Here is a 15,730-nt window from a genome sequence, read left to right on the forward strand (position 1 = left end):
TAGGGGAACTCTTGAGCTTGTTTAATCCCCATGGGAGCAGATTACATGATGTGTACACAATAATTTGGATTTCTAATATGGTCAGTAAACATTTACAGAGTAATTTCAAACAAGGCTCAATATCAGAGCTCCCGAGGAAACAAGTGCTCTGCTGTTTACAGACCAGCAGGTGAAAGTCTCTGTGGAGAGTTATTTTTTATTCCCTCTTGGGAAGTCATTTTCTCCCCAAGTGATAATTGCAAGAAATAGAATCATTGGAAATAATTTGTGCCTCTCACTAGCTTGTTTAGAATTTCCCTTGAATGGAGAAGCCCAGGTAAAAGAAACCAGGGATGAACTTGAAAATATTCTTTCAAAAGGAAGAAATCACTGCAACATGCCAGGAAACTGTATTAAGCTTTTTAATCTTTTTATCTCCGCATTATTATTTAGGGGGCTGTAGACAGAGATAGCTTCTGACAGTCAAGACTGGAGATATTTCTCCAACCACAAAGAAATCTGTTTGTGGTCCTTAGGATACATCTCAGACACAGAAGATCACTAGATGACATTAGGCCAGTCATCCCACAGAGTTGGCCTTCTCCGGGTCCTGTCGACTAAACAATGTCGTTTGGTGGGCCCCAGGGGAAGAGCCTTCTCTGTGGCGGCCCCAGCCCTCTGGAACCAACTCCCCCCGGAGATTAGAATTGCCCCCACCCTCCCTGTCTTTCGTAAACTACTCAAGACTCATTTATACCGCCAGGCATGTGGGAGTTGAGATAGCTCTTCCCCCTAGGCCATTTCAAGTTATGCATGGTATGTCTGTGTGTATGTTTGGTTTTATAATAAGGGTTTTTAGTTGTTTTATTATTGGATTGTCACATGCTGTTTTCATCATTGTTGTTAGCCGCCCCGAGTCTATGGAGAGGGGCGGCATACAAATCCAATAAATTATTATTATTATTATTATTATTATTATTATTATTATTATTATCTCAACCTAGCCCATCTCCCAGGAATATTGCTGTGGAGACAGACATGAGGAAAGGACACTGCATATGGCATGCCATCATAAGCTCATGTGCAAAAGGCAGGCTTTATATTCAATAAATAAAAACTAAGTTGGATTTAAAGAGTCGCTTCCAACAATGAGATGGGCAGCAGATTATATACATATACATATACATATACATATACATATACATATACATATACATATACATATACATATACATATACATATACATATACATATACATATACATATACATATACATATACATATACATATACATATACATATACATATACATATACATATACATATATATATATATATATATATATATATATATATAAAATAAAGGGAACATTTCAACAACACAATATAACTCCAAGTAAATCAAACTTCTGTGAAATCAAACTGTCCGCTTAGGAAGCAACACTGATTGACAATAAATTTCACATGCCAGCACATTCAACTTTGTACGTAACAAAGTATTCAATGAGAATATTTCATTCGGATCCAGGATGTGTTCTTTGAGTGTTCCCTTTATTTTTTTTAGCAGTGTGGATAGATAGATAGGTAGACAGACAGACAGACAGACAGACAGACAGACAGATAACTAGATGCATGAGGATAGAGAGACTGAGAGTGAGTAAGGGAGAGAGAGGGGAGAGAGAGAGAGAGATGTTAATTTGCTGAAGATGTTAAACTATTTAATACCACCGACAACGCTGCTAGCCTTCAAAAGGACCTTGATCATTTCGCTGAATGGTCTAACAACTGGCAACTTCAAATCTCAACCAACAAATTCTCTGTCTTACACATTGGTAAAAAGAATCAGAATACTAAATACATACTTGGAAGTAATGAACTCATAGCTGACCCTCACTCTGTCAAAGACCTTGGAATACACATATCCAATGACCTACTGTAGCCAGAGCTCACTGTAATAACACGGCCAAAAAAGCACTCAGAGTTATCTTATGCAGCTTCTTCTCCACTGATCTACTAACCAGAGCTTGCAGAACATTAATCAGACCAATACTCGAATACAGCTCATCTGTATGGAACCCACATTGCATAAATGACATTGACACAATTGAGAGAGTCCTGAAATACTTCACAAGAAGAGTCCTTCACTCCTCCTCTTGAAACAAGCTATCTTACTCTTCCAGACTTCAAATACTACGGTTAGCCAATTTACTACGTTGCCTCCGAACTGATTTAACTGCTGTTCATAAGATCATACACCATAACGTCCTTCCTGTTAGTGACTACTTCACCTTCAACAAGAACACAAGAGCACATAATAGATACAAACTAAATGTAAATCGCTCTAAACTTGACTGCAGAAGTATGACTTCAGCAACAGAGTGATCAATGCCTGGAACTCACTACCTGACTCTGTTGTTTCTTCCCCTAACCCCAAGATCTTCAACTTTAAATTATCTACTGTTGACCTCTCCCCTTTTCTAAGAGGTCAGTAAGGGGCGTGCATAAGCACAGTATTGTGGCTACTGTCCCTGTCCTTCTGTCCTATTATCCTTTTTGTCACTTCTTTATACTTTATTATGTTAATACAAACTATAATTCTATACTAGTTTGACAAATATAATAAATAAAAATAAGAGAGAGAGAGAGAGATTGAGAGAGAGAGATTTAGTTTGTGCTTGGAAACTAAACAGGATGGATTCCAGTTAATATTTGGATGAGAGGCGTCTTAGGAATTTTAGTGTGAGACAATAGATTTAGAATAACTTTATCACTTTGAATGTACAACAATTGGTATATTAAAATGAAATTTCATTGCATAATATGGGCAGTGAGAATTGCCCCAGAAAGAAAAGAGGAGAAACACCTTCTGTATTCCTTCCTAACAAGACCACATGTTGGTACTTCAATTTAATTGAATGGGACAGAAGAAAACTATCTTGGTCTGACCGATCTCCCAGACTTCCCATATGCCAGGTGCTTTGCTGTGCCCATCCCAGATTTCTGATCCTTCGTTGATTTTTTTTTTGATTAAAAGAATCATATAACAATGAAATCAAATGGTTGAGGGAGTCTGAGAAATGTCAAGACAAATCTCCACTGACACCCCACTGTCCCCGGGTCCTAGATCTAGGCTCACACACTACACAACGTGCTATTTGAGCCAATGTATTCTCAAGAAGCCCAGATGTTGCTACTTCAATTTAATTTAATGGAACAGAAACGGGAATTCTGCTTGTCTCAAAAGGGACTTGACCATGCATTCAGAATTTTCCCGCTTCTGTTCCATTCTGGATCAGTGGTGGGTTGTTGCCAGTTTGGACCGGTTTGCCTGTATCGGTGGCGGGAATTTGTTTCTGCTCGCCAAACCAGCTGCAATGGCCATCTGGCCACGCCCCCATACCAGTTTTCTGGTTGCTGCTTCCTGAAAGCGGCTGGTAAACCCTCTGCGTATGCGCAGAGGCTTCTGCACATGTGCAGAGAGCCATTTGCATGACATGATGGGAGCATGCACGCAATGCGAACTGTTAGGGAAGGTAAGTAGAATCCATAGAAACATAGAAGACTGAAGGCAGAAAAAGACCTCATGGTCCATCTAGTCTGCCCTTATACTATTTCCTGTATTTTATCTTACAATGGATATATGTTTATCCCAGGCATGTTTAAATTCAGTTACTGTGGATTTACCAACCACATCTGCTGGAAGTTTGTTCCAAGGATCTACTACTCTTTCAGTAAAATAATATTTTCTCATGTTGCCTTTGATCTTTCCCCCAACTAACTTCAGATTGTGTCCCCTTGTTCTTTTGTTCACTTTCCTATTAAAAACACTTCCCTCCTGAACCTTATTTAACCCTTTAACATATTTAAATGTTTTGATCATGTCCCCCCTTTTCCTTCTGTCCTCCAGACTATACAGATTGAGTTCATGAAGTCTTCCCTGATACGTTTTATGCTTAAGACCTTCCACCATTCTTGTGGCCCGTCTTTGGACCCGTTCAATTTTGTCAATATCTTTTTGTAGGTGAGGTCTCCAGAACTGAACACAATATTCCAAATGTGGTCTCACCAGCACTCTATATAAGGGGATCACAATCTCCCTCTTCCTTCTTGCTATACCTCCATTCCTGACTTGGATGAATTAGAGACCTGAATGATATTTTCATGACAACTTGTACATATAACTTCGTCACAATGATCTGTTAATCAAAAGCATTATATTTATTTTATATATTTGTGATCTCATTAAAATCCCAAAACAAGAAGTAAATACATCTTCAGTCTATTTCTGCCTGTGGTAAGTATAATTAAGCAATTCATTTATATTAAAAGTATTGTATAGTACATGCACAGTAATCATTTTAGAAGTGTAATCATTGGCTGCTTATATGTTGCAAATTGACCGAGAGCAATGAGATTATGTTGTCATTTAATACACTGTCAATATTCCTTTCAGAGAACTGAAAACTGAGGTATGCAAAAGTAGAATGAGATAAATTTGGCTATTTCTTTTATTTGCAGAAAGTTGACATCAACAACCACCTTTGTTTTTGCATCTCTTTAAATGACACAAGGGTTATGTGGTGTGGGTGTCTACATCTATTTGCCAGATGGATTTAAAATATACATTCATTCCTAGGAAGTATATATAAAATACAGAGTATACAATAGGCCAACCTATAAATCCAACAAAAATCAGGATATAGGCTCTTATGGTAACATAATCTCACTGGAACAACACACTTAGTAATGTTGGAAACAGTTCAAATGTGACATCTTATTCATAATGATATCTCCCATATCATGACCAAAATACTCATAAAAGGAAGTCTAGTACCATAATTCTAGGTGCTATTGGCAGACCCTCACAAATTTTATTTGGTTAAGGTTCCTCAGGAAAGGTGTCCTGTCAAGCTGACATCTGCCTTACTATAGTAAAAGTATCTTATAAATATAGCTTCTGGTTAACAGGTCACCATCAAATAGTAACATTGAAAATATGAAGTCTCAATATTGAATACATGCTAGATTTTCTGATTACATAGACCTAGTTTTGTGCACCAGAGATAGTTGTATCTCAAACACCATAACAAACCAGAATCCACGTCATATAAATATGTACAGACAGATATACTGTATACCGTGTTTTCCCGAAAATAAGACCCTGTCTCATATTTTTTTGGATCCAGAAATAAGTGCTTGGCCTTATTGCCATGCATTTAAAAGCCCAATTGGGGTTATTATCAGGAGATGTCTTATTTTGGGGAAAACTGTGTGTGTGTGTGCATGTGTATATATATGCATATATATATAAATATAAATATAAATATATACATACATACATATATGCATACATATATACACACACACGCACATACAGAGTACCATAGGAAATGTAATTTTTACTGTGGTGTTATAAATATGGAATACCACGGTTATTTCAGATAATGAGCCTTAAATTATTTCATTATGAGAAATTCACAGTAGGAGGAGGCAGTTGTTTGCTTTTTTTTTCTTGCTACCTTCTCCTTTAGAAAAAAAGGTTGTTTATGTAAACATCTTTGAAGATATGATTCTATCAATATACCTTTACAATTTATTCATAATGGTAAATTAATAACCAACATGAATAAAGTATATCATAACACAATAACACTTTTCAGATAAAACAGGTATTTATTAAAAGAATGTCCTTTATAAATAATTTGTCTTGCATTTTAAACTACATTTTCATACACAACAATATTTCAAAGTGCTGAGTATGGTAGGATAGTCAGCAAACGCCAGTGTAAACAGACCTTTTATTTTTTTCTACTTTGCAGAATTTTCTCTCACTTTTTTTGCCTTTTTTAAAAATCCCATTTCATCACACACTACAACAGTTAAAAGAGTTGCATAGGGAATAAAGAATAGCCCTTGGGGTTTTTTTTGTTTTTGTTTTTTTTACAAAAGTCTTGTCTCCTGAATTCTGTATAAATTACAAAACCAAAAGATCTTAAGAAATGGTTAGCTAAATTGTCCACATCTCCCCAACATGCCTCTTAAGCTTACAGATTTCAAGTATTGTAAGTAAAGTAATAGGTATATTCCCAACCACATAAACCTCTGCCCTTTGACACATGTTCAATAAATTAAATATGAAGAGGCAGTGAAAGAGAAAAAGAATTGAGTCCCTTCCAAAATAAGTGAATGACATAATTACTAGCAATGAAGGACTTACATTGGGGAAATAGAGTTCTCAAGGACATTAGATAGTCAAGAGATTCCAGTATTATGCAAGCACGTAGGGGGCACTGCTGGCACAGATGTTTAGGACTAGAATGAACAATCCAGTGCTTAATGTCATCTATACATTATGTAATGTAACTGCAACCTCAGAGGGCAAAATTCACAACTTTGCTCCAACAAAATTTCCCCTTCAATGAATGAGACTCAGCATGTTCAGCGAATGCATTCACATTAAGTTGTAGATAAATTCGGGAATAACTTGCAGACTAACATGTAGCTAACATGAAATAACTTGATTCTATTTGTTTATCACCATCTTGATCATGGACAGTAACAAGAAGTTAACTTCAGGGAGAAGAATCGGTTTATAGAATATCCCCAAGCATCAAATCTAGAGTTCATAATACCTTCAATATATATATATATCTGTTTTGTGGCACCTTAACAATTCTTCAAAGAAAATCTCAAGACTGGATATTAAAATGAACAGGTTCTAAGACAAGGGTTTTTTGGTTGTTTTGTTTAGAAATTTGCTATTTCTTTTTAAAGATGCAAGCATATACTTAGGGAAATTGAACTAGCAGCAAAGAAAAGGATCTCCAAGGGACTTTTCAATTGCACATTTGAAGTAAATGGGAATTTCACAAGAGGAAAAACAGCTCTTGGCTAAATCCATATTCACTATAGGATGCCTTGTGCAAAAGGTTGACCCTGGCAAATTCAACTCAAGATAAACAGAAGACCCCATAATGTCTTCAGTTTTACTAGTGCTTAGAAAGATGTTTGTTTAAAAAAGAAAAAAAGAACAACTGTTGCCACTGTTTTGGGGCCAGTAGTTTTGAATCTAATATTTATTAAATTTCCACAATACTGGCCCATAAATGAACCCTTTCAAATTAGCAATGCCAGAAGAAATTCTTCCTTAGCTTTTTCTTTGAAAATATAAATTTTCCTTTTCACAAGACATACCGTAAGTTTTAAGAAAAGCAAATGTATAGACAAATGCTAGTGTCCAATGCAGACCAAAATGCTACATTCATGCATTTTTCAAAAAAGTATCTTTTAAATTTAAACCATAATTTTTTTCTAGACTTGATTCTTTGAATGGAAGTGTTTTTTTTTGTTTCTTTCCTTTTGCGAATTACATAACATTACACAACAATTTTAAATAACTGGATAGCCAGTCTTTAATAAATCCATTACAGTATCTGACATCTGAAATGTACATTGATTATCTGTTTTATAACAATTATAAACAATGTCAGCTTATAGATTGTGTCTCTCCATTTGATTTATTTCATGTAGCTTGTGCTTTGATGTTTGTTGTTAGTTTTGACATTTCTGTAATGAAAATACCGCAATTCTGGCAGTCAATAACCAGAGGAATCCTCTGTTTTGAATTTTAAATAAAGGATGATAAATAACATTCACTTCTTGCTCTTTTTCTTACATAGAAATGTTGTCTGTCTTATATAGCAATGGATTTTTCTCCACAGATCATGGGGATTAACATTGCTAAACGCAAGTCATATTGTTTTCAGGTTCACTGCAATAATCCCTGCGTGTGTACCATAAGACCATATTGCACACAATGCTCTTAAATATAGATATAATTTATGTTGTTGGATTAAATATTGCAACAACTAAGTGATAAAGTGAAGCAGTTTTGCTTTGCACATGCAGTGTGAGGATACACAAGGACACCCTTCATTAAAACGGAAAGAACATCATTGTAATCTTAACTGCAGGTGTAAAAGTATTTGAATAAGTGTGATTTGGCAAATCTACTTTCTCTCCCTTCCAAAATCAAGAATTATAGACCTTGGTAAATGTAGACAAAGACCTTTGTGTATATTCGTTTGCTTCACAGTAGCCAGACTCGTGCCAAACTGTAGTTCTCCAGGAACTCAGTTCCAGGTGTTATTGAACTACTAAGGTGAAGACAGATGTAATATAAAAAGAGAGCTTTTCGGTTCGTCCCTCAGCTCTGCTTGAGCCCATCTTCCCACCAGAATCGGCAGCTGAAATGGCAGCCACGAAGAACAATGAATTGAAAAAAGCACAAGCTTTCCAGTCTTGTCACTTTTCCTACTCCTGTCCACCCAAAACAAAAGGGCGGATGAACATTAGACTATTAATTCTGTTCACTTCCTGCCTTCTTCGTTTAAAAAGGAAACTCTTCTTAAAGTGCAAAATTGTTCCAGCTATTGCAAGGGAGGTTTCTTGGTGACATCACGGGGTGGGGCGGGGCTTCACAAATCAGCACCATGCACATCCGGCTTCTGCTTTAAGGGGCAGGACCGGTTTCCCCAGAGCTTGACTCTGGAGGGGAAGGGTACATTTTGGACTAAATGCAGTGAAGGTGCTTCCAGAGCAGCCCTGTTGCTTCAAAAATTTTACCTCTGTCTTCATCCTAATAGTCCTGACCCCACCCATGCCCCAAAAGCTAAATCAAGATTTCAAACCCCCCAAATTACTCTTAAGTCTCAGAAGTAGAGCTCCTTGTACTTTCGAGAAGAGATTTATAGATCTGAGAGTTCAAAAACCTAGGGAAAGAGTCTCTGTGCATTAATGTGTAGATTTGAAGTTGAGCATCTTCATACATATGAGAGTTGGGGTCCAGCAAATTTCTGTTGATCACTTCTCGCACCCGTGAATCTAAGCTAACCTAAAGAGGAGAGGAAAAGACAATTAAATGATCACTTTGAAGAATTTATGCAGACCAATCAGCATATTTTTAGATTAAATACAGCTGCACTCAACTGGGACTTTACCTATAAAGAATTATCTTCATAAACCCAATTACAAGTGTTCTCCAGGGTGTCTTAAAATCAATGAAACCAAAATTATATCTATAGATTTAACTTATCTGGACTACAGAGAGATATTTGCCTTAGTATAATATCATTTCAACACTGATGTTAAATATAGTATTCTTTAGGTCCAGGACACATGTAAAAACCATATTGGTACCAAAATCAAATTACCACTGAATCTTTAACTGGGAAAATGTTTGCATTTATCTTGGTACTAAATACCATACTTTAGATTTTAAAAATTTTGACGAAATGTTAACTGAAACAAAACACTAATATTCATGTGAAGAAAAGAATTCTGAAATTTGAACGTTAAATTTGCTCCGGATAGCCCCAAAGTTGCTTTTGCCAAAGAGAACTGGACTTTCTTGGGTTTTTTTCTTTGAAAGCATTTTGCTTCTCATGCAAGAAGCTTCTTCCATTCTAACAAGAAGTTTCTTGGATGAGGAGTGAAATATTTTCAAAGGAAAAGACAAAACAAAACCAGTCCACCCAAAACCTTTTGGCAAAGCACCTTTGGGATAACAATAACTTGGATGATTGAAAATCTCTATAGACATCAATGTAAGTAATGAATGCTCTGCTACACTAAATGAAATAATGTCTTAATGGATGTGAGAATAAATTATGTTAAAAATGCAAGCATGCACTCTTAAACACTTTTACTGTAGAATAAATCCATGTGAATTGTTTGGATCCAGAGTTTCCTGTGACATGTAGAAAGAAATCAAGAATGCCTCCTGTTAGAAGAAATGGAAGGATGGGAAATCATGTTTTCTGGGGATATAAAGGCTGATAGAGGAACAATTAGCTGAAAATTGTTTATCCTTATTTCAGAGTTTTTCTCATGGAAATTCTCAATCCATTGCAAAGATCCTACTATATATATATGAACAATAAACACACAGACAGACACATATATGAACACACACACGCACACACAAACAGACAAGCATGTTTCCATCTAGGATTATCCAAACAGTTTATTCATTATACTACCCTACTGTCCATCATATGGTAACGTTTTCTGATAGAGATTTCTGGTGGTGAGAAATATTCTAAATGTATCACACTGTATATGCAAACAGAGCATGGTGCACATCTAATATTCTTTGGTAGGTTTTAAAAGACTACCTCTTTTGGCGATAGTATAGAGATATAGTCTTCGTATATAAGTCTGGCTTTTTCTTCAATAGCATCCTTGTTCTGTTCTTTTTTCAGGTCTTCACATGCTAACCAGAATAGGAGGTTCTCTTCGCTATATTCTGTTCGAAGAAATTCTCTGAAAATATTCCTACCGGCTGGTATTTTCATCATCTTGTCAAAATTCTGAGCCCAAGCTAGAATTTCATCAGCGGTGGGATTTTGGCTGCAAAAAAAAAAAAAAAGCAATCACAAAGACAATACCCCCAAATGTCAGACCACTACATATATTGTTATACAGTGGTTTTATTTGCAGGTGGTCTTATATTGTTTAGTGGGATGTATCCCAAGACATAGTGATGAAACCTGAAATCTGACAAAGCCATATTGTTTAAGCCAGTTACAACTAACTTGTTTCTCTTGAATTCAATTCTGCTGAGCCACTCTCTGTAATCTACAATCTCACTGAAGTCTATTTATTTTCTATTGGATTTAGTTGTATAATAATAATAATAATAATAATAATAATAATAATAATAATAATAATAATAGACTGAAATGTCTTCAAATTTTGAAAAAAGTATTTTTCCCTACCAAACATTTATTTATGAAGCATCCTGCTGCCTCTTGTTCAGGAACTCAAGCACGCCTTCCTATCCTATTTTTCAGTGTATAAGACAGACCTTTTTCCTCCCAAAAAGACGCTGATAATTAGGGTCCGTCTTATACTCTGAATGTAGCTTCCCCCCCCCCCCTCAGCCCTAACTAGCTGCTAACGATCTTCCCAGCTCTTACCTTGCAGGCTCTTTCATTGTTTCTCTCTGTGAAGAATGTTTTCCAAGGCCTAAGTCTTTGCAGGGTTTTTTTCATTACTCTAACTTGCTCCAAGTAAGTTTCTTTCCAGCCCTAACCAGGTGCTAACAATGTTCCCAGCTCTTACCGGCTTGCAAGCTCTTTCATTGTTACTCTCTGCCAAGAATGTATTCCAAACCCTGTCTTCGATTTTTTTTAATTCTCTGTTTGCTTCAAATGTTTCTTTCCAGCCCTAACCAGGTGCTAACAATGTTCCCAGCTCTTACCCACTTGCAAGCTCTTTCATTGTTACTCTCTGCCAAGAATACTTTCCAAGCCCTAAGTCTTTGCAGGGTTTTTTCCATTGCTCTACTTGCTCAGACTGTATTTTTCCAGGTGCTAATGATGTTCCCAGCTCTTATGGCTTGCAAGTTCTTTCATTGTTACTCTCTCAGAATAATTTTTTGTGGCTGAGGACGCACTAGACAGGCACTAGACCAGAGGTGGGGAATAATGGCCTTTTTATGACTTCAACTCCCAGAATTCCTGAGACAGCAAGACAAGTCATGAAGACTTGTCTTGCTGTCTCAGGAATTCTGGGAATTGAAGACCATAAGTCATAAAAGCACCATTGTTCCTCACTCCTGCACTAGACTCTAGATTCCCAAGTTGCCAGTTCAATGTCTTCCCCATTATACCTCACTATCCTTCAATTTATTTTAATTGTATTTTTGAGTTTACTTTATTGTTGCGAGGCAGCAGAGTACGTTGGTACTGCGTAGGTTTATTTTTCTTCTTATTAGCTACTTTTCCACCACTTCGCAACTTGCCTGACTGCTAAAAACACCAGACATTAGAAGAGCTGCCTGCTAATGTATTTCTTTGGGATTTAGTGAGCACAGGCAGTAAAAAAAATAGCATTGGAAGACTTTATAGTGAAATGGATATGAACTCATATCTGAACCACCTTCTAACTTTCCTTTGAAGAGGCTCTGAAAGTGATTTCGCTTTCTTCCAACTGGATTAAAAAATAATAGACTGTAGAGGAAAGATGTGCAACATGCTGTGAATTGTGAGTCAAAGCCCACGAAAATAAATTTGCATCTAATCAGTGAAATTGCTCTTGCATCAGAATCAAATTCTCTTTCAAGAATGAACCAATGAAACTTTATAAGGGTGCTTGGAATTGATAACTTTTTGGCCTTGTGGGTTGCCTTTTGCTTCCTTTCAGCAAGTATACGTGGTAGAAACAGTTGGCAGAGAAAGGGATGGAGGAAGGAAGGAAGGAAGGAAAGAAAGAAGAAAGGAAGGAAGGAAAGAAGGAAGGAAGGAAGGAAAGAAGAAAGCAAGGAAGGAAGGAAATAAAGAAGAAAGGAAGGAAGGAAAGAAGAAAGGAAGGAAAGAAAGAAAGAAAGAAGAAAGGAAGGAAGGAAGGAAGGAAAGGAAGGAAGGAAGGAAGGAAGGAAAATAACAGTGGAAAGAGAAATCCCAGTGAGTTATCCCAGTGATAATGAAAATTTAATGTGAAGCTGTTTCTTTTTTGTATTGACTCCAGCACGCCAATGGTTCTCTTTATGTAGACCTTATTGGCTTGAACTTAATTAGCATGCATTTCTTTTGAGGTGAAAAATTGTAAATGTTTCCAGAATAAAGAAGGGGAAATTGGAAGAGACCCATCATTTCAGAGGTGGGTTCCTGGTGGTTCGGACTGATTCACCCAAACCGGTAGTGACCAGCTGGTGACATCACAATGACATCACAGAACTGGTTTGATTGGTGCTGGTCTGTGGGCGCCGTCATCTTTTTGCGGGGTGATTTTTTAAAAAAAAAAATCTAATTTTTTTCTGGTTTTTTTTCCCCTTCTGTACATGCACAGAAGCTAAGTTTCTGGCACTGTGCATGCAGTTGCCATTTTATTTTCAGCTTTTTGGGAAGGGATTTTTTTTTATTTTTTTGCCACTGTGAGGTGCTGCCACGAGGTGTGGGAAGAAGTGAACCAGCAGCAGGGTAAGTTAAAACCCATCCCTGAATCACTTGATCCTTAAAGTCAGCACCCTTTCTTCATCTTGGGCTATGCTTGGAATACTAATTTAAAACATTATTGTGCACAGGCACCTGAAACCCTATTCAGATTGGCTTTAACCCCCATGATAGAAACAATAAGAACAAACCAATGTGTGCTTCAAATTACTTGAAAAGTTGTACTAAGTCTATAAATCATATCTATGCAACTTATGGCTTAGTTCATATAGAATAGAATATAGAATAGAACAGAATAGAATAGAATGGAATGGAATAGAATAGAATTTTATTGGCCAAGGGTGATTGGATACACAAGGAATTTGTCTTGGTGCATATGCTCTCAGTGTACATAAAAGAAAAAGATACATTTGTAAAGAATCATGAGGTTCAACACTTAATGATTGTCATAGGGGTCAAATAAGTAATGAAGAAACAATCAATATTAATAAAAAATCTTAGGATACAAGCAACAAGTGACAGTCATACAGTCCTAAGTGGGAGGGAAAGGATGAAAGAATGATGAGAAAAACTAGTAGAATAGAAGTGCAGATTTAGTAAAAAGTCTGACAGTGTTGTGGAAATTATTTGTTTAGTAGAGCAGGGGTCGACAAAGTTGTTCAGAATCTAGGAGCCAGCCAAAAAATTTAGGAGCCAGAATTTTTTTTAAGCAAACTTGGTTTTTTGCCGAGTCTCCACCTGACATCGCTTTCACCCCCTCCCCCCCGGCGCAGGCCTGGCTCCGCCGAGCCGGCTCTGCTGTACTCCCGTCGGGATCCGAGGGGAGACCGTTAGTCAGAAACCGAAACAGAGAAGAAGGAAAGGGAGACCGGGCCGGGGACGCGGGTGAGGGGGGGAGGGGGGAGGAGGGGTTACTGGTCGGAAGTCACCGCGCACGCGGCCGGAGGAGGAATGAACAAAACCTCACGCCGGGAGGGGAGGGGCTTCCGCTTCTCTCCGAAGGCGGGTGAGCGGCCAAGATCGGAGCGTCTGTGTGCGGTGGGGGGGAGTGAAGGGGTTCGAGTAGGAGGCGGAATGGAGGCAAGGGGGGGAGGGAGAGACGCACGCAAGCGCAGGGGACGCTGGGAAAGCAGCTCGCTCCGAGGTTGATGGGCGGAGCTACGGAAGCCAAGATGTACCATTTCTGGGCGTAAACACAAGGCGGGAAAAATATACTGTATACACATACAGCAGTGTTTCCCAACCTTTTTGGAGCCGCGGCACATTTTTCATATTTTCAAAATCCTGGGGAACATGGGGGGGGGGGGCGCTAAAAAAAGTTTGGACAAAAAAAATCTCTCTTCCTCCCTTTCGCTCTATTTCTCTCTCCCTCCCTCTTTCTCTCTCTTCCTTCCTTTCTCTCTCCATCCCTCTTTCTTTCTCTCTTCCTTCCTTCCTCTCTTTCTGTCTCCTCCTTCCTCTCTCATCTCTTTCCTTCCTCTCCCTCCCTTTCTCTCTTTCCTTTCTCTCCCTTTCTGTCTATCCTTTCTATCTCTCACCCCTTCTCCCTCTTTCATTCCCTTTCTCTCCCTCCCTTTCTCTCTCATTCCTTTCTCTCCCTCTTTCCTTCCTATCTCTCTTTCTTTTTCTCCCTCCTTCATATCTTCTTTCTCTCCCCCTTCCTCCCTCTTTCCTTTCTCCCCCTCCCTTTCTCTTCCTTTTTCTCTATCCTTTCTACTTCTTACTCTTTCTTTCTCTCCCTCCTTCATTCAATTTTCTCTCCCTCCCTTTCTCTCCCTTTCTCTCTCTTTCCTTTCTCTCCCTCCCTTTCTCTTCCTTTTTCTCTATCCTTTCTACTTCTTACTCTTTCTTTCTCTCCCTCCTTCATTCAATTTTCTCTCCCCCCCTTCCTCCCTCTTTCCTTTCTCTCCCTCCCTTTCTCTTCCTTTTTCTCTATCCTTTCTACTTCTTACTCTTTCTTTCTCTCCCTCCTTCATTCAATTTTCTCTCCCGCCTCCCTCCCTCTTTCCTTTCTCCCCCTCTTTCTCTTCCTTTATCTCTATCCTTTCTACTTCTTACTCTTTCTTTCTCTCCCTCCTGCATTCAATTTTCTCTCCCCCCCTTCCTCCCTCTTTCCTTTCTCCCCCTCCCTTTCTCTTCCTTTTTCTCTATCCTTTCTGCTTCTTACTCTTTCTTTCTCTCCCTCCTTCATTCAATTTTCTCTCCCTCCCTTACTCTCTCTTTCCTTTCTCTCCCTCCCTTGTTCTCCCCTGGGGCTGCCTGTGCCTGCCCTGCACCACCCAACACGGACGGACAGCCCCCGGTCGTCGGTTCGTCGCCCCCCACCCCCCCACGGAGGGAGATCAGGCTGGCGAGGGCGGTAGAACTACGTCACCAGCCACTGGAGGGAGATCGGGCTGGCGGGGGCGGCGAATCCACCTCCCCAGCCGCGCGGAGGGAAATCCGGTAGGCGGGCGGGTGGCCGCGGCTCCCTGCGCGCCCCTGGAAAAGCGTACAGGGAACGGTGCCCGGGGCCGCTTTAGCCGCCCCCCGCTCCCCCCGCCATCTCCCCGCGACTGCCTGTGCCGCTGCAGCCGCGGCCCCCCCCCCGCTCCCACCGCCAGTGCCCTCCCGCCGGGCCCCAAAGGACACTTGCCGATGACGACAGGGAACCTTCAGCTGGGCGGGCGCTGCCGTGCCGGTGCCTCCGACCTCCCGGTTCCTGCTCGATGCCGCGGTTTCTGGCGCTCTCCTGCTGGGCCTCAAAGAAGGAAGGCGGGAAAAAGGCGCGAAGAATGGAGCTCTCCTTCCTGCC

The 15,730-nt window shown here is 39.2% G+C and overlaps 1 protein-coding gene across 5 annotated transcripts in view; it reads right to left on the bottom strand.

Moving 5' to 3' along the window:
- Positions 1–5,633: 5,633 nt before the first annotated feature.
- The window catches only part of RGS17 (regulator of G protein signaling 17), an 83,618-nt gene continuing 73,521 nt past the window's right edge, over positions 5,634–15,730 (bottom strand). For all 5 annotated transcript variants that reach the window (XM_070733736.1, XM_070733737.1, XM_070733735.1 and 2 more), the window contains exons 4-5: positions 10,156–10,390; positions 5,634–8,873 (exon numbers count right to left, since the gene is read on the bottom strand). In XM_070733736.1, coding sequence (XP_070589837.1) covers positions 8,685–8,873; positions 10,156–10,390 — 424 coding nt within the window. In that variant the 3' untranslated portion in view covers positions 5,634–8,684. The remainder of the gene's footprint in view (positions 8,874–10,155; positions 10,391–15,730) is intronic.

Source organism: Erythrolamprus reginae, chromosome 1 (genome assembly GCF_031021105.1).
Source record: "Erythrolamprus reginae isolate rEryReg1 chromosome 1, rEryReg1.hap1, whole genome shotgun sequence".
Lineage (NCBI taxonomy): Eukaryota > Metazoa > Chordata > Lepidosauria > Squamata > Dipsadidae > Erythrolamprus > Erythrolamprus reginae.